The sequence below is a fragment of the Vipera berus genome, assembly GCF_964194415.1.
Source record: "Vipera berus genome assembly, chromosome: 7".
Taxonomy (NCBI): Eukaryota; Metazoa; Chordata; class Lepidosauria; order Squamata; family Viperidae; genus Vipera; species Vipera berus.
Window position 1 is genome coordinate 40,569,704 of NC_138209.1, and position 20,685 is coordinate 40,590,388.

General features: G+C 36.1%; 1 protein-coding gene across 3 annotated transcripts in view; it reads left to right on the top strand.

Moving 5' to 3' along the window:
- Positions 1-20,685, top strand: part of PDE5A (phosphodiesterase 5A) — a 78,439-nt gene that overhangs the window by 26,723 nt on the left and 31,031 nt on the right. For all 3 annotated transcript variants that reach the window (XM_081333078.1, XM_081333080.1, XM_081333079.1), the window contains 2 exons: positions 12,138-12,209; positions 12,727-12,816. In XM_081333078.1, coding sequence (XP_081189204.1) covers positions 12,138-12,209; positions 12,727-12,816 — 162 coding nt within the window. The remainder of the gene's footprint in view (positions 1-12,137; positions 12,210-12,726; positions 12,817-20,685) is intronic.

The following is a 20,685-nucleotide window of genomic DNA, read 5'->3' on the forward strand; positions in this document are numbered from 1 at the left end:
CCTTCCTTCCTTCCTTCCTTCCTTCCTTCCTTCCTTCCTTCCTTCCTTCCTTCCTTCCTTCCTTCCTTCCTCCTCTCCCCTTCCATTCTTCTCTTTCCTTCCCTGGAGAAAGGTAAATTGCTGTTGCTGGGTTGGAGGGAGCCAGGGATTGTGAGTTTGGCTTGCTAACTGTCATGGAACTTTGGAAATGAAGGTCATGTGACCATAGCAGCATCACAGCCATTGCCAATGCACTGAAGTAGCCACAACTTCCCCAAATTTGATTTCCTAGGAGTTAAAAACATTGGTCCTAGATTTTGGACATATTTTAAGTTAGCCCATACGAGGTGCCTTAGCCCCAAAATTGCTGTCCTATGATACACCATTTCACTTGGTTAAAAATCATGATAACAAGAGTTTTAATATTATATAGATTCTATTCTCCATATTGGAGAATAGCAGATTAACTGGCTTGAAACTCATAATGTTACAATTTAATGCCTCATTATCTATTTCTTTTGAATAAAGTGGAAATGTACTTATTATTTATTATTATTATTATCTTTCCAAGAAAAATGAAAAGATGTCACTTTCTTTAGTACCAATGGTCTGGAATGCCCTCCATAAAAGATATTCGAATAGTTTTTTTCTGACTAAGAAGCAAGTTTAAAAAAATTATTCAGTTCCCACTGAACCTTGCATGACTTTCACCTGTTTAAGTTAATTGTTTCTCTTGTCAGTTGCATTTTGTCAAATGTTATTGTGCCAGACATTTTATTGTGCTTCTCCACCTCCCCACCCCACCCTTTTATTTTGAGAATCCTTCATGACCTTTTTGGGGGCTGAAGAACAAGGTAAACATAATTTCATAAGTACAGTATATTTGTATCCCACCTGTTTTTCTTTTGAACATCTACAGAACATGCAGTTTCATTGAATATTGGCAGTAGCTTTGAAAACCTTTGGTATGGTGGGCACTCTTGAACTCACCAAGAATCAGAGAATGGGATATGTGAGCCTTATTCACTGGAACAGACAATTGTTCTTTGCTCTGTTTTGTAAGAACTTACAAAAAGTTTAACTTATAAAAACTTTAAAACATCTTAAGAACAGTAGGTTTCTGTCAGCAACATGGACTGTAGCATTGCCTGTTCTGCTGAATCAGTTTGAAACATGTCTCTTCATTTTGTATAAATGCCTTTATAGCTCTTTGTTCAGACCTTGCTTTTACACAAAAGTCCAAACATTTATTTATCTTGTTTATTTTTCTGTGTTGAATCCAGTGCTTTTTTTGTATAAGAAAAAGGTGCCGGAACTCACACATGTCATACAACCCACCTTGCCTATCCTACAAGGTTCCATCCAAAAAAGGTGCCGGAACTCCGTTCTGAGTGTTCTATGAGAAAAGAAGCCCTGGTTGAATCATACTTTAACCTGGCATTGATACAATGGAATATTAAAACATAGTATGCAAACGTAAACAAATCATAATACTGATTTTGCAGTTAAAATAATTATTTTATTTTTTAATGTCTAACCACAGTGAGGAGAGTGTTTGATTATTATTTAGGAAATAGAAACAAAAATAGGGGAGGTTAGAATGTGCTCCTTAGAGAGCAGACAAAATGAAGCTGATAAATACATGTCTTTATGCATTCTCATATTCGGTAGGATATAAAAAAGAAGGAAAACTGTCTAGAATTCCCTCTAGGGTGATGTGATGAGGAAAGAAAATTCCTTGAAAGGTTATCATTAATAAATACCTAATCGGTTTGAACAATGTTTTCAGGTTTAATCTCCAACAGAACCATAGCAGCTATGTAGTTCTAAAAAACAGTGCAATTTAAAACTGAATGCAAATTTAATTTTAAAAGAGACAAAGATACATTTCTTTCCCCTGGAAGCATTCTTGGATTTAGCAAACCTTTTCCCTGATTTGTCTTTATTGAAGTCATCTCAGGAAGTAACAAAATAAAAAACAGACATGCTTAGCTCAGTAATAACATAGGGGGGAAAAAAGGACAGATGCTCCCTCTGGAATTAGAAGAAGTTTTCACAGAATGAAATCTGAGATCTGTATGTACAAGAATGCAACAAGAAACATCCAAATAAAATAAAACATTGAATACATCTAGCAATGCTAAAGAAATGTCTATGGTCTGTGGAGGAAGGCTTTTGGGGAATAGAGGAAAATGGTGTGGGTATTTTTTTAGTTGTTTTTTGGGGGTAGTGGCAAAAAGTTAGTTTCCTTATTTTAAGCAAAAACATATTAAGTGGCATTACTCCATAGCATATGATACACAATGAAAAACTTCCTTTTTGAAGCAAATGAAACTTCTGAAAAATAACAGTAAAAAAACACTGCACTTAGGGGAAAAGAAAGAAAACAGTTAACTATTGCTTGGTGGACATTTCCATCAGGAAGCTAAAAAAGAACTTTTCAAAGAAGACATTTCTGGGCTCCCTAACTAACCACATTTAATATTAAATGAAGACAAAATTAAGCTATTTTCAGAAAACCAGCTTGTATTCTATTAACAGGACCTTCTGAGTAAAAATGTGGAATATAAACAGAAATGATGACAATTATGGGTGTGATGATGAGCAGAAAAGAACACTATTTAGTCCTACCCTAACACAAATCTAGGCTTTGTGCCCTGATTCCACTTGTACTGCAGTTGGGAGCAATGAGGAAGAGATCCCAGATAATAACATTTAAATAAACTTAAATAATTACATAGGTCACACAATGACACTGCCCTGTTAACGAAATAGTAGCTTAGTATTAAACTGTAGAAGAAAAAAAATAAAATGGATAGAATAAAAAAGATTGCAAAATTGCATTTTGCCTTTAGCAGTCTTATCCCTTGTTCAATATTCTGCTTTAGAATCACTTTAGAAAACTCTTGGGATATAATAGAATAAATATACAACAAAGAGTCACTAAAAATAGAAACAGTTCTAGGCCTGGTCAAATGACATGAGGGTAAAAGGCACCTTAAACAATTTTGACCATGGTCCTCTATGCTACACTGTTTGTTCCATTAAGGTCATGCTTCAAATCAAATGAAATTTTTATTACAGTCATAGACCAGCATAATTTTAATCATGCATCTTCATTGTAAGCATTTTCTCTCTCCTCTGTTCTGTGACTTATGTGTCAGCGTCACTAGTTAGATTAGACCAGGAAAACAACTCCACAGGAAGGTTAAATCAGAAATCAAATAAATAAATAAAAATAACAAACAAGTAAATACATTTACTGAGATTGGCTATTATAACAGATTCTTGCAAGTCTGATCATAAATATGATCTTTCTCACAAAGTCCTGATTTTCTGAAAAAATTCCAAATGATCAAATTAAGTTGTAATGGACTTTACATTGGAATCTGCAGAGAATCTGGCAGCCTTCTTAGAGTACACTAAGCATATTTAAAGCTTGCCATGAATTTGGACACCTGGATTATATCTTGACAAATAACATTGGTTATTTTCACAACAGTACAGCTGAGACAATCGATAAATCCTTTAAATTAGAATAATGCTAGGAACAATCATAAGAGAATGTACTCAAGATCATCTTCATTTTGCCACAAGCCATCCTATAATGAATCCAAGTATCTGCGCTTGAATTCAAACAATAAATGAAACTGCATAGGTTTTACATTCTAATAGTAATTCTTCTCCTCCTCCAGCTGAATGGATTTTAGTTTAAATTAACATACACCATCACCCCCCTCTTTTTTTTTACTGTTTCCTCACAGCTCTTTAACAACCACAAGTTCCCCTTTCAGGATAGGAACTCTTTATCTAGAGTGAGAGTGTTCTTTTTTGGATTCTTTAGAGAGCCAGGGATACAATTGAAAGGCTTCAAGTTTCTGTGGTTTAGAACTAATAAACATGAAAAATACAATGTTGTGAGCCAACAGCTGCAAGTTAACTGTGAATTGGTAGACTTCTACCAAACACACTGGGGAAGTTAGAAAGTTCCTTCAGTTGTAGGTACTTGCAATGTTCATTTCAATTGAACACCTCTCTTCATTTTTCTAATTCTTGGTAAGGCAATTTGTTGGGAGTGGAAAAGCAATGAAATGTACATAGTGATACCGCAGTGCAAGTCTATAAAAGTTATGTACTCGTGCCTGACATTAAGATGCAAATACAAAAAGCCAGAGTTGGTGTTGTGATGTCACACTGCATGTTGCACATTTTATCACTTTCATATCATTACAATTACTGACAACTACAGATTCAAGACATTCTTGGTGAAAGAGCAAACTCCTTTGCACTTAACACTAATGTAATCATTGCACTTAACAAGAATCAGTTTCTGGACTAATCTTTGCTATAGTAAACTGCCCAGGTTTCACCTCAACATGAGTATGTGACTAGTTTGGTTTGCTTGGCTATTATTTGGAGAAAATGGAACAAATTGCAGTGTATGAAGCATTTAGCAAGCTGTAAATGTATAATAACAGGAGTTTGATGGAAGGCTGAGGGACGATTTCTTTGTGAAATGCAGAATTATCTTTTCTATGTGGTGTCTGCTTTATGGAGATAAAAAAGAATTTGACACATAGTGATCTGAAATGTATGTTCTTTGAGCTATAATATAAAATGAAGAAACTTTATTTCTATTAAAGTGGTTTAGGCAAATCCTGTTTCGGGAGTTTAGGAGCAACATTTTTCATACACATTATTTTTAGCAGAATCATCGCCCAGTTGTTGCTTGAGTTTGGTTTGAATATATTTTTAAGTCATATGACTTTTTGAGAAGCTCAGAGGAATTTACCCTTAACCATGAAAAACTAGAGTTGTATTTTATGCAATAGATATAAAAATAAGAGTTTTATTTAAAATGATTTCAATGATAACCCCACAGAACAATGAACACATTTGTTCTGCCAGTACCTTAGAAAACTGGTGTGAGCTATAAATCATCATTTAACCACTGAGACATTGAAAATGTCTTTCCATTTTTACATCTTGCCTATTGGAGCTTTGGTGCTTAATGGATGAACACACTTTTCCATATCTGTGCCTAGCAAAAGATCTTCTATTGAGGTCCACGTTAATCATGGAAGGCTCGTTTCCTGTTTCATATCCCTTCCAAACTTCAGTGGCCACAAATAATTCTATTTCAGGTGAACTCTGGGCAAAAATGTGCTGCTAATGTGCTAAGTCACTAGACTGAATTATAACTTTATTTATTGTATATATTTTTGTGGCTTCTCAACGACTCATAACTCATGAGCAAAAATAAACAATTCCCACCCCCCATTTGTAGTTAGACACCTCTGTTATTGGGATTGGGGTTCTAGCCATTAAGACTAAATGAGGAACACGGAAAATTGCTTATATCTTCAAATTTCTACATATGTATTTTTAAAATTACATTTTAAAATTGCATTTTCAGCAGCCACAAAGGCTATATATACCAAAATATTAATTACTATTTACCATAAAAATAAGGTAGTCTTGAGAAAAACAAAAAATCTTCTCATAAAATTTGGCAGATGGAAACAAAATATATCATAAAAACCCCAATAATAAAAAGTAGTCTTAATTGCCCTTCCAAAACTGAGCATGGAAGGAATCAATTTACTTCCACTGGGAGGGATTTCCTCAAAATAGCCATGTGGGTAGGTAGGGTGGGAGCAAGTGCCAGTGACAATATATGTTGTGGTGCATACTGAACCTATTTCATATCAATGTAAATGATGTCATGATACACAGTTCATCATTTTAATCTTACACAATGGCCTAAATATCTCCTAAATTTTAAAATACTTTCACTCTTCTGAATATGTGAAACCTCAAGAGATTTGACCAGTTTTTCCGACTAACATCAAAATCTTGTGAAAGGTAGTGATCTTGTTTAATCATTTAAAATTTTGTAAACTATTTAATTTTTATTTTAGAAGGTTGCATGTGCTATTTTAGGGTATATTAAATGTTCTGTTATTCCAGAACTGTCAAGTTACTTGACACAGAAGAATGCATGACAGGGTGAGTAATGATTATGAGAAATTACCACTAGCTATATAGATCCAGAGATAAGAATGCCTTCTTAAATGAACAATGCAAAGAAATAGAAGAAAACAATAGAATAGGGAGGACCAGAGATCTTTTCAAGAAAATTGGAGAGATGAAAGGAACGTTTCATGCAAAAATGGGCATGATAAAGGACCAAAATGGCAGGGACCTAACAGAGGCAGAAGAGATTAAGAAGAGGTGGCAAAATTACACAGAAGAACTATACAAGAATGAGCTTAACGTCCCTGATAATCACAATGAGGTGGTCACTGACCTCGAGCCAGACATCCTAGAATGTGAAGTGAAGTGGGCCTTAGAAAAGCTGAGCAACAACAAAGCTAGTGGAGGTGACAGTATTCCAGCTGAGCTATTCAAAATCTTAAAAGACAATGCAGTAAAAGTGCTACACTCAATTTGCCAGCAAATTTGGAAAACTCAACAGTGGCCACAGGATTGGAAAAGATCAGTTTACATTCCAATTCCAAAGAAAGGCAGTGCCAAAGAATGTTCAAACTATCGCACCATTGCACTCATTTCTCATGCTAGTAAAGTTATGCTTAAAATTCTACAAGCTAGACTCCAGCAGTATGTGGATCGAGAACTACCAGAAGTACAGGCAGGATTTCGAAGAGGCAGAGGAACTAGAGATCAAATTGCTAACATACGCTGGATCATGGAGAAAGCTAGAGAGTTCCAGAAAAACATCTACTTCTGCTTCATTGACTATGCTAAAGCCTTTGATTGTGTGGATCATAACAAACTGTGGCAAGTCCTTAAAGAGATGGGCATACCAGACCATCTTATTTGTCTCTTGAGAAGTCTATATGCGGGCCAAGAAGCAACAGTGAGAACTGGACACGGAACCACTGATTGGTTCAAAATTGGGAAAGGAGTCCGGCAAGGCTGTATACTGTCGCCTTGCCTATTTAACTTATATGCAGAGCACATCATGAGAAAGGCAGGGCTAGATGAATCAAAAGTTGGAATTAAGATTGCCGGAAGAAACATCAACAACCTAAGATATGCAGATGATACCACTCTAATGGCAGAAAGTGAAGAAGAACTAAAGAGCCTCTTGTTGCGGGTAAAGAAGGAGAGTGCAAAACTTGGGTTGAAACTAAACATTAAGAAAACCAAGATCATGGCATCTGGCCCTCTCAATTCCTGGCAAATAGATGGGGAAGAAATGGAGGTAGTGACAGATTTTATTTTCCTGGGCTCCAAGATCACTGCAGATGGGGACTGTAGCCAAGAAATTAAAAGACGCTTGCTCCTTGGGAGGAAAGCCATGGCAAATCTAGACAGCACACTAAAAAGCAGAGACATCACCCTGTCAACAAAAGTGCGTATAGTCAAGGCGATGGTCTTCCCAGTTGCAATGTATGGCAGTGAAAGCTGGACCATAAGAAAGGCTGAGCGCCAAAGAATTGAAGCCTTTGAACTATGGTGCTGGAGAAGACTCCTGCGAGTTCCTTGGACTGCAAGGCGATCAAACCGGTCAGTCCTAGAGGAGATCAACCCTGACTGCTCTTTAGAAGGCCAGATCCTGAAGCTAAAACTCAAATACTTTGGCCACCTAATGAGAAGGAAGGACTCACTGGAGAAGAGCCTAATGCTGGGAAAGATTGAGGGCAATAGAAGAAGGGGACGACAGAGAATGAGGTGGCTGGATGGAGTCATTGAAGCAGTAGGCGTGAGCTTAGATGGACTCCAGAAGATGGTGGAGGACAGGAAGGCCTGGAGGAACATTGTCCATGGGGTCGCGATGGGTCGGACACGACTTCGCAACTAACAACAACAACATATAGATCTATTTTTTTCAATGTATTTTATGTTTTTCAATAGGCGTGTGAAATTCTACAATAAAACAATCATTTCACATATATATTAATTCTTCCATTTTTAAAAGTGAAATGTTTAATTGAATATTAGATTTATATATGGGTTTAATTAAAGTATAATACAGGCCCATTTTATACACTGATTCTGTACTTCCTGATGCTTAAATCTTTTGGTTACTCATATCTTTTAGTCTTCTACTTATATGGTGATGGATCATTCAGTTTCACATCTGCCATTCTTAGATACACTTTCAAGAAAATCAGTATTTGTTCCATGACAAATACTGCAACCATTTTGCCCTGCAGTTGAGTTGTAATTCAAAAGAGTAAATTTTCCATGTCTGCTGTGAATCATGGGAATTAACTACATCTAGGAGGTACCTGCTTAGGAAAGGCTGCACTATATCAGCAGTCACACATTGCTGAACCTTGCAGAAGAAATTCTCTCTAGGTCATTGTTTCTCAACCTTGGCAGCTTTAAGATGTCTGGACTTCAACTCCCAGAATGCTGGCTGGGAAATTCTGGAAGCTGAAATCCAGACATCTTAAACTTGTTAAGACTGATAAACACTGATCTAGATACTATTTGTCTGCCCTGATTTTCAGAAGAGATGACAAATCCATCTGGATATGGGGATACATTTTTAGGCAGAAGGTAATGATAGAATAATACAACTAAAGGATATGCTTATTTTAGTTCTGTAAATCTCTTTGGGAGAACCTAGCATGCTAAAAGCATTATATAGTATCAGTAAATATTTCCTTGAATCAACAGAATAATACATCAAGAAATTTGCTTTCAAAGTTAGTTCCCAACCTTTTAATACTCTATAGGTTTTATTATTTTTAGGAATAGTTCCTTAAGCATATAGGGAGCTCTGGTGACAAAGTGGTTAGAATGCAGAATTGCAGGCTAATTCTGCCGATTGCCAGCAGTTCGATTCTCACCAGCTCAAGGTTGACTCAACCTTCTATCCTTCCGGGGTCAGTAAAATGAGGGCCCAAATTGTTAGGGGCAACATGCGGACTCTGCAAATCGCTTAGAAAGGGCTGTAAAGCACTATGAAGCGGTATATAAGTCTAAGTTCTATTGCTATATACAAGCTGTAATAGTGCTCTTCTTTGTCCTGGAAGGTTGATTAAAAGAACATCACATTGGCAAATAAATATAAATCTGAATAGAAAGACTGGATTATGTTGCAATAACTTCTCATCTTCGGTAACTTTATGACTGAAAGAAAAATGTGCCTGACCCCCTCCCTTCATCCTCCTCTTTGCTCTTCTTTCAAAAGTGGTTTCCTGTTCTGCAAAGGAAAGAGGAAGGCTGAGAATAAATGGGGTTAAGTTGATTACAAGTGCAGAGCTATTTCTGTTGGGAAAACTCATTTGACACAATTGGAGCAACAACATACGAAATACTTCAATAAATGTATTCTTGTACGTCTTCCAATTTATGCTCACAAGAGAGATAATTTTGTTTTATATGTACACAAAAATGTTAGACTTTTCAAGCAATTTGAAATTATACAGTTGCCTAGAAACATTAAAAAAAGCAAAGGGAAGCAGACATCTGCCAGGGAAACCAGAAAATGTTGAAAGTAATTTCCTTTTTAATACAGGTAGTCCTCAACTTACAACCATTCATTTAGTGACCATTCAAATTTTCAATGGCACTGAAAAAAGTGACTTATGAACATTTTTCACACTTAAAATCACTGCAGCATCCCCAGGGTCACGTGATCAAAATTCGGACACTTGGCAACTGGCATGTATTGATGACAGTTGCAGTGTCCCGGGGTCATGTGATCACCTTTTCTTATCTTAAGCAAACTCAATGGGGAAGCCAGATTCACTTAACAATTGTGTTACTGACTTAGCAGCTGAAATGATTCACTTAACAACTGTGGCAACTATGGTAAGGACTACCTTGTTTAGCAACGGAAATTTTGGGCTCAGTTGTGATCATAAGTCGAGGACTACTTGCAAGTAATACAGAAAGATATTGTGAATAATACTGGCAGGTTTCATAAAAAGCTTTTTGAATTTTGCTGTGCATATTTATAATACTTTTAATTCAGACAAGCAGATAAAAGTGCTTCAAGTAGGGTCCTCATTTGTTCAAAAGTTGGAACCATCTTTTAAATTAAACTAGTTGCATGGAGGGCAACTAATATAATATAGATATAACATGAAGTGATTTCCTAATTCCAACAACTGCTCTACAGATTATATGATGAGCATAATATTTTTACTGAATAATATGTGGTGTGTTTTTGAGTATGTTCTTAACAAACCACACTAATAATTATATTGAAAGACTCCAGATAACACAGCTCACTGCTACCCACAATGTGGGTAATGCTTGCTGGGGGAAAGAAAGACAAGTGTGTGTCAGACAGGTGTCTGTGCAGTAGGTGATTATTTACTACTTACTTTGTTGTTTGCAAAGTAAGGTAATTTTGTCAACATAATACAGCTTCAGAAAGTAACCCTCCACTTTTCAATGAGTTTTTTCTTCACTTCATGAGAGTATTAATAGAGTATTTTTTGAGCACTGCTGTGCAGCCATATAAAGCTTTGTGGTACAATGGGAACATTTAGAATATTTTTTCTTATTTATACAGATGCCTTTTGTAACATCAAAAGCCGCATTATGTCCCAAGAAGAACTGACTAATGGCCTGGCCTGGCTTAGCCTGGGGGAACTAAATTCTAAATGAAGTTTTAGAATCTGTCTGACATAGCTTTTGTTGGTATCTATCATCAGGAACAATCACAGGGCTAAATGAAATTTAATTTAAGTAAACTCTACTTATGTGCACATTTTTAATGATGCAAATAGCAGCAGGAAAATTGGGATAATTAGGCTTACAACAGGAGAAAAAGTCGAATCAGTTTCTGCTCTGATGATAAAAATGTCTTTTTCTTCAACATGGACTTTCCTATAGCACAAATAAAATTTCTAGAATGAGGATGTTCACTGGAACCATAGCAGAATGGTTAAATTTTCATTTTCTAGTCCATCCCTCCATTCCCAAATAATTTCTGCTTGCTTTTATAAAAATGCATGTTAAATGCAAATATGCATATCATAGCATCTTTTTTGTTTGGCTAATAGTCATAAACTCTGGTACCTTCCATATGTGGCCATATTTTGATTTCCACAATACCATATAGAGTCCAACCAAACTGATGAGCAACAGCTTAGAAAAGACTGGGATAGAAGATATATGACAATTGTTGAAAACGACAAGCCTTGATTTCTTTTACCTTCTCAGCTACTTCCATGATGGATCATGTGGCTGAAGATGCTTAGGGATATAATCTGGCAGTTCATTTAAGGGCACTAAATCCCCCATAAGACCTATGAATGATGTAGGAATACAAAATCTGAAACAACATCAACTTGATGCTATTCTACAAAAAGTAGCCAGAAGACAGAAGGGAAAATGGAGTAGTACTATATCATATTTCAAATTTTGTATATCTACATAAAATTGGGGATAAAATAATAAACAGGTCTATTTAGGTTACACTACCACGACATTGCTAAAGTGAAGTATATTTAGCAACTTGTCCATATAGCCAAATATTAAAGCAAAATTTCAGTAAGGATTTATATTCACATTTGAAGTGCAACTCCAACAAATTTATTATAATACTATTGTGAACTCATCTCACTGCAAGAAAAAAATATTTTGGTTAGAATTTGATAAGGAAGGCTTAGGATCTTAAATCTGAAAAGCAATGAATTATGTGTGCTACTATCAATGTACTCTGAAGCCAAAGATTGATCATGGCTCCCTATTTTGGGTAGCTCATATTTCTGTAAGTGTCTCAACATTTTTGTTAATATATACAAATACTCTAAGATCATTTAAGTTGTTCCATTTGGTTCCAATCTATTCAAAGCAGATTAGAGAAAGTAAGTACCAGACTCAATGCTTTTGGAAGAACTCATAGCAAAGCAAGACCATGGAATTTACCCTGAAGTAAGACTAGATTGACCTTAGGAATTCATTGGTTTTCTGAAAAGTAAGCAGTTCTGAGTTTAGTAATGCCTATTCTTAAATATATGTGGATAAGAGAGTCGTTTTAAGTTTTAAAAATAAGGATACTACTGTTTCATTGATTTTTTTTTAAAAAATTCATACTTATGTATCAAAAACAATAGTAAACTTGATAACAAGGCTTGGATGTCTCAGTTGACTATTTATTTCCTTATGCTTTTCATCTGAAATCTGACTGAATAAACTATATTCCTATATGGATTTTTAATCAGGTGGTTGGTGTGGCACAAGCAATCAATAAAAAATCTGGTTTTGGAGGAACATTCACTGAGCAAGATGAGAAGGTATAGTTTACAATTTTATTTTTATTAATAAATATGCCATCTGAAATACAGATAATTCTGCTAGGAACAAAAGAAGAATTTATCTTTTCTAAATAGAATTTGTGATGAGCATCTGTGAGACATCAAAATTAAAAGATAAACAAAAATGGCTCATAGTCTCAATAAGATTCAGTTCTTGCTTTTAAAAATAGAAGCCTACATTTAATATTTCACACAAGACTGGGCATTGTTTGCATCTGTTTTTGTGTTTGCAAAATTCACCACAACTCTTTACCACTAAAAATCTTGTTGCATGTAATATGGTATTTTAAGACAGATATAAACAGCACTCTTTGCTAATAAAATAAAGTTTTTAGGAATTGGAAATAAGCTTCTAAATCCTCAAGCGTAATTAAATAATATAGGTGTTATTAAAATTGGCAAAATATCAGATCATTTCAAAATGCAAATCAGACTATTAGAAGGACTCCAAATCTGAGGATCTCTAGTTATATAACTGTTTGTGTCCAATTTACAGGATTTTGCTGCTTACCTGGCATTTTGTGGAATTGTTCTTCACAATGCTCAGCTCTACGAGACTTCCCTTCTTGAAAACAGACGCAATCAGGTGAGGTAAAGATGTCATATCTATGGGTATGGTGTGTATAAGGGATATACAGTATTAAGAACACTTATTTCATGTGTTTTCATGTGCACCAGGCATAGCCAATAGATATGATATGCTGTTTTGAGTGTACATGGTGTCATAATTGGTAACTGGTCTTAAAGGAACAGGAGACATTGGCAGTATGCATTGCCATCTTCCTGCATTGAGATCTAACCTTGAAAAATGACTGGGGATAAGGAAGAGGAGGTTGGACATATTAGAGAAGGAGATGACAGAAACTACAGAAGCTTAACCTGGCAGTTAAGGGCAGGTAAGCATCCTAGTGCTCTACATGCTGTAAGCATTTCCTCCACAAGTCCCAATTTCTCATGTGGCCCCTTGGCAAAATGAATGGCTCACCCCTGCTGTAAACTCCAATTAAACCTTTATGTTATCAGCTACCAAGACTGAACTATGAACATTATTATTCACAGAAGAAGATGACATAATTTCACTCTACTTTCTATCAAGGGATTCATACATAAGCCTAATGATTCCTGAGAACAAAATATGTTAATGTGTCAGTATACCTTGTAGCATGGCAGAGAATGACATTGAGGAGGGAAATTTAATTCTTCCCTTATTGGTTGCAATCCCCACCAAAATCCCAATATAGACTACCTTTATGCTGGACTTCACTGGAAATACTTTTTTCCAAATGTAATTGCTGTGGTGAGGCACCATTTGGCTGGAGAGTTCTGCTGCTTATATCTGACTCATGGGCTGGAACATCTGTGCCTCTTCTAGTTACAGGTAATTCTTAACTTACGACCAGTTGTTTAATGTCCCTTCAAACTTACAATGGACTAAAAAAAGTTACTTATGACCCATCCTAAAAATTACAACTGCCTCACTACCCCCAGGGTCACATGAACGCATTTCAGGCACTTGGCAATCAGCTTGCATTTATGACAGTTACAACATCCACCGTTGGATGATTGTGTTTTGTGAGATTCTTTGTTGTTTTCCAGAAAAAGAAAGGCAAACAAACACCCATTGGATAAACTGGATTCAGATTTACTACTATGTGTTTCACTAAATGAGTATCATAAAATTGATCATAAAATCAAGTTTGGTCACATGATGATTCAATTTATGACTGCAACAACTTACCACCAAAATTATGGGCTCAATTATGGTTGTAAATCAAGGACTAACTGTATTCTGAAATCCTTATTACAACCAGAACATGAGAAGCATCTTGATCCACCATCATCCACCAGTCTGAGTTCAACTTCCTCCATTAACCTTGCAATTAGGGACTGTGTTTGATGAATTCTTTGAACAGAAAGATTGGATTCATAATAGAACTACTGTATTCTGAGAAAATGCACTTTTCCCATGTAATACAGTCAGAACAACTCTTTCTCCATAGTCCTATGTTCCATATTCTGGAGTGAGCTTGAGGTGGAATAAATCCTATTCCTTCCTGTTCAGTAAGTTTGTTCAGACACTGAGGCTCCCCAATATGTATAAATAGGGTGTTTACTATAACTGGTAGGGCAGAACTGTTCTTTCAGTATGCTTTGAAGGGTGTGACATCTACCTATGTACTTTGTTAAAGGATTACTTATGTTCTACCACTGTTTACAGAGGGAAGTATCTTGGCCTGCCCTTACCAGTATGCAAAAACATTAGTAGGAATCAAATGGGTGGATAGGGCTCCCAAGCTTTCCCAGGATTTTAAAGCTGCTTGCAAAAATTATCAACATACCAAGCTAAGATCTCAACCAGATCCATAATTCTGTGTTACCTTGTTTTCTCAAACAGTATCTCCTGTTTCTCATTAAAAACATGAAAATGATTCTACAAAAAATTGTTTTATCCATTTCTGCTACACTTCAGGTATTTTCAGAGAACTAAATATGCATTGACTCCATGAGCCAAACATCCTTAGACATAATCCCCCAGTAGGTTATGAATGTTGTTGTTAGCTGCGAAGTTGTGTCCGACCCATCGCGACCCTATGGTCAACATTCCTCCAGGCCTTCCTGTCCTCTACCATCTTCTGGAGTCCATTTAAACTCACGCCTACTGCTTCAGTGACTCCATCCAGCCACCTCCTTCTCTGTCATCCCATTCTTCTCTTGCCCTCAATCTTTCCCAGCATTAGGCTCTTCTCCAGTGAGTCCTTCCTTTTCATTAGGTGGCCAAAGTATTTGAGTTTTAGCTTCAGGATCTGGCCTTCTAAAGAGCAGTCAGGGTTGATCTCCTCTAGGACTGACTGGTTCGATCGCCTTACAGTCCAAGAGACTCGCAGGAGTCTTCTCCAGCACCATAGTTCAAAGGCCTCAATTCTTTGGCGCTCAGCCTTTCTTATGGTCCAACTTTCACTGCCATACATTGCAACTGGGAAGACCATAGCCTTGACTATATGCACTTTTGTTGACAGGGTGATGTCTCTGCTTTTTAGTGTGCTGTCTAGATTTGCCATGGCTTTCCTCCCGAGGAGCAAGCATCTTTTAATTTTTTGGCTACAGTCCTCATCTGGAGCCCAGGAAAATAAAATCTGTCACTACCTCCATTTCTTCCCCATCTATTTGCCAGGAATTGAGAGGGCTGGATGCCATGATCTTGGTTTTCTTAATGTTAAGTTTCAACCCAGGTTTTGCACTCTCCTTCTTCACCTGCAACACTTTAGTTCTTCTTCACTTTCTTTAGTTCTTCTTCACTTTCTGCCATTAGAGTAGTATCATCTGCATATCTTAGGTTGTTGATATTTCTTCCGGCAATCTTAATTCTAACTTTTGATTCATCTAGCCCTGCCTTTCTCATGATATGCTCTGCACATAAGTTAAATAGGCAGGGCGACAGTATACAGCCTTGCCGGACTCCTTTCCCAATTTTGAACCAATCAGTGGTTCCGTGTCCAGTTCTCACTGTTGCTTCTTGGCCCACATATAGGTTTCTCAAGAGACAAATAAGATGGTCTGGTACGCCCATCTCTTTAAGAACTTGCCACAGTTTTCATAAGTGCACAAAACAAAAAGCATCATTTGTCTATCTAATGAAACAGAATATTTGATTGATTTTGATTAAATCAAATATATTTATAACCTCCCCTTCATGGATTACTGCCTTGTCATGGCGAAGGGGCTTGCGTAATTCAATGAAACTATGAGCTATGCCATGCAGGGCCACCCAAGACGGAAAGGTCATAGCACAGAGTTCTGACAAAACGTGATCCACTGGAGAAGGAAATGGCAACCCACTCCAATATCTTTGCCATGAAAACCCTATGGACAGTTTGTTATGATCCACACAATCAAAGGCTTTAGCATAGTCAGTGAAGCAGAAGTAGATGTTTTTCTGGAACTCTCTAGCTTTCTCCATGATCCAGCATATGTTGGCAATTTGATCTCTAGTTCCTCTGCCTCTTCGAAATCCTGCCTGTACTTCTGGTAGTTCTCGATCCACATACTGCTGGAGTCTAGCTTGTAGGATTTTAAGCATAACTTTACTAGCATGTGAAATGAGTGCAATGGTGCAGTAGTTTGAACATTCTTTGGCTCTGCCTTTCTTTGGAATTGGAATGTAAACTGATCTTTTCCTGTCCTGTGGCCACTGTTGAGTTTTCCAAATTTGCTGGCAAATGGAGTGTAGCACTTTTACTGCATCATCTTTTAAGATTTTGAATAGCTCAGCTGGAATACTGTCACCTCCACTAGCTTTGTTGTTGCTCAGTTTTTCTAAGGCCCACTTCACTTCACATTCTAGGATGTCTGGCTCAAGGTCAGTGACCACCTCATTATGATTATCAGGGACGTTAAGCTCATTCTTGTATAGTTCTTCTGTGTAATTTTGCCATCTCTTCTTAATCTCTTCTGCCTCTGTTAGATCCCTGCCATTTTGGTCCTTTATCATGCCCATTTTTGAATTAAACATTCCCTTCATCTCTCCAATTTTCTTGAAAAGATCTCTGGTCCTCCCTATTCTATTGTTTTCTTCTATTCTTTGCACTGTTCATTTAAGAAGGCATTCTTATCTCTTCTAGCTATTCTCTGGAATTCTGCATTCAATTGGGCATATTTTTCTTTTTCTTCCTTTCGCGTCCCTCCTTTCCTCAGCTATTTGCAAAGCTTCCTCAGACAGCCATTTTGCTTTCTTGCATTTCCTTTTCTTTGGGATGGTTTTAGTTGCTACCTCTTGTACAATGTTGCAAACCTCTGTCCATAGTTCTTCAGGCACTCTATCAGATCTAATTCCTTAAATCTATTTGTCACCTCTACTGTGTATTCAACAGGGATATGATTTAATTCATACCTGAGTGGCCTAGTGCTTTTCCCTACTTTCTTCAGTTTAAGCCTAAACTTTGCAATGAGAAGCTCATGGTCTGAGCCACAGTCAGCTCCTGGTCTTGTTTTTACTGACTGTATAGAGCTTCTCCATCTTTGGCTGCAGAGCATATAGTCAATCTGATTTCTGTGTTGACCATCTGGTGATGTCCATGTTTAGAGCCGTCTCTTGGGTTGTTGGAAAAGAGTGTTTGCTATGACCATCGTATTCTCTTTGCAAAATTCTATCAGCCTGTGCCCTGCTTCATTTTATACTCGAAGGCCAAACTTGGCTGTTATTCCGGTTATCTTTTGGCTTCCTACTTTAGCATTCCAATCCCCCATGATGATAAGGACATCATTTTTTGGTGTTAGTTCTATAAGGTGCTGTAGGGCTTCATAGAACCGGTCAATTTCATCCTCTTCAGCACTGGTGTTGGGGCATAGACTTGGACTACTGTGATATTGAATGGTTTGCCTTGGATTCGAACTGAGATCATTCTGTCATTTTGAGGATTGTATCCCAGTATTGCTTTTCCTACTCTTTTATTGACTATGAAGGCTACTCCATTTCTTCTGAGGGATTCTTGCCCGCAGTAGTATACCTGATGGTCATCTGAATTAAATTCACCCAGTAGCATATTGGACGCCTTCCAACCTGAGGCGCTCATCTTCCAGCGTCATATCGTTTTGCCTTTTGGTACTGTCCATAGGGTTTTCATGGCAAAGATATTGGAGTGGGTTGCCATTTCCTTCTCCAGTGGATCACGTTTTGTCAGAACTCTGTGCTATGACCTTTCCGTCTTGGGTGGCCCTGCATGGCATAGCTCATAGTTTCATTGAATTACGCAAGCCCCTTCGCCATGACAAGGCAGTAATCCATGAAGGGGAGGTTATAAATATATTTGATTTAATCAAAATCAATCAAATATTCTGTTTCATTAGATAGACAAATGATGCTTTTTGTTTTGTGCACTTATGAATTCAAGTGACTTTATATTAAACATTACATTTTCCAGTATAAGTTTGCATACTTCCTTTTCTCATCACTTTCAGAAATTGCTTGTTAATTGCTCTTTGGCTATTAGGAACCTTTTGATTGATGTGTTTTACAGTATAGGGTTAGTAACCTTCAATCCTTACTGGAAGTAGTTTTAGTACATGTTTAATGACTTAAAAATGGGGAGGGGGGGGCTGAACAGTAAGAGGGTGGTTATAACTTTGAAATTTGAAAGCTATAAATGGAATAAGTATCCAGAAAAAAATGAAATAAGGGTTTGGAATCCTTCCCATGGGAAAATGCTTTTGTTTTGAATTCTTTAAAACAATCATATAAGATAGGACTTTAAAAAGTGGGAACTAGTAGGAACTGAAGATTATAATTAAAGGAGAAGAACCCTCAAACACAACTTACAAATACAGAATACAAAATATATAGACTGTCTTCAAAAGGTACTATAGAAGAGGAGCAAGTTTTATCTGGCATCTTTGAGACTAATTTGAAAGTGGATTTAAGCATGACAGACTACAAGAATGAGATGGAAAAAGGCATTGCACTAAATATACAACAACAACAAAACCCAAACCCACTAAGGTCTTAATAATTAAAAGGAATATATAAATAAACTAAGAGAATGACTGGATAATTTTTCTAAATTGGGTTTATAAAAGAGGCTCATAAAAGTTTTGAAGAATTTTGTGAGAAGAGAAAGAAAAATGAAAAGAAATCAAGTTCTAGGTCAATATTTGAAGTTACTAAAGATCAATATTATTAGGAGTAAAATTTGAAGAAGGTTAAAATAGATATGTTGTTTCTAGTAACCCTTAATGGACTTTTGTGATGTCATGGCTGAAATGACAAAACTGTAAGAATTTATTTATAGATAAGAGAGGGGATGTGGGAAGAAGAGATCATTTGATATATTTTAAGAGAAGGTGATAAGTGATTAAAATTGTTTATAATTTGTTGTGATGAAGACGGAAGTCGTTTCTTTATATATTTCTATTTTTCTTTTTAGTAGGCATTAGTTTTTATCTTTGCAGTTGTAATTTTTAATAAAATTACTATTAAAAATATTCTGGAAGGCTATTGTTGGAATCCATCAGAATCCCTTTGATTGGAGGCAGGTCCAGTTCCAGAGAAGAATTAATTTGGTTAAGAAAAATCAATTTCTAACTTAAAAATTTCCATCATGGTTTAGTTCCACTGTCATTATTAGATTGCTATTATTAGATTTACTCAAGCTGGAAGAAGACCTAGGAGATGAAATTACAAAATTTTGTCTATCTTTTCCAGGCTTGCATTCTTTGGTTTTTACCAAAGCTAAAGAAATAGTCATATAGCAGCTAACATAGATTGATTTGTAGAGTGATAATGCTGAAATTTTCCATTGGGAGGACCTTAAGTAATTTTTTTGAGGCAGCTAAATAATCTTGCTTCTGTAAAATATTATAGAACCTTTATCATAGTATGCTGTAATACACTACCTTCAACTTTTACAGGAATGACATTTGCAGAGATGCTCTGTCTGTTAAATAAAAGGACAGGTTGTTATGTTGCTGGTTCTATTGTGAATGTACTATGTATATTTAACTCACTTCAAATAAGGTCCCTAGAAAATGAAATAAATTCGGTATTTCATTTCTTCTCAATCACTTTGAAGTTGCAAATTCTGTTTCAGAGACTGTATTATTAGGGAGCAAACAAGATAGTTATGCAACCTAACTAAAAATAAAGTAAGTAATTTGGGAATTGTTATATAAAACATTATAGCAGTTTGTTTTATAACAAAGAGTGTTTTTATGCCTTTGTGTATATCTTAAAATGTAGCTATTAGTATTTAAACTTTTAGCAGTTTATTTTATTGCTGCACTGTATTTTTGTTTCTTCCCATGTTAATTACATTTCTTAATAGATTTCCACTTGTATTCTGTAAATTCTACTGTAAAACTGTATATTTTTCTAGTTAGTGACCATAATGAAGATGTTCTCTTCTGTTTGACATTATAAATTGAATGCTATTTTTCTTTGGTAGAAATTCAGAATATAAATCTAATGTCAGTCTAATTACTTTAGCATCCTTTTCCTCCTCGTCTCCTCTTCCTAATATCTGGTAAATATTTATAGTTGTTCAGAATCCTAACATTATATGGATAATTAGATTTGTGACTCCTTGGGTTGTTTTTCAGAGATATTTCCTTACCAAATTCCTCAATGCCTTTAACAATAGCAGATATAGTAAAAAAGCTGAGAATGTCTTAAAAAGTGAGGGAGGGAGGTATCTGCCTTGAAAGTAGCTCATGTAGAATTGTACAGCACGGTCAAACATCAGGAATTGACCATGGGAAATACTTTATGCCATTTTATGTGGTATCATAAAATGATTTATAATTTCAATGTCATAAATGATTTTATAAAATTTGCCAAATTTCAATTCTATGGGAGTTATGGGTCCCAGATTTTGAGGCAGGTTTTAATTTAGTTCATTTGAGGTATCTTGGTTCAAAATATTTTGCTCTCTGATGAACTGCTTTACCCAGTTAAAGCTTATTCTTT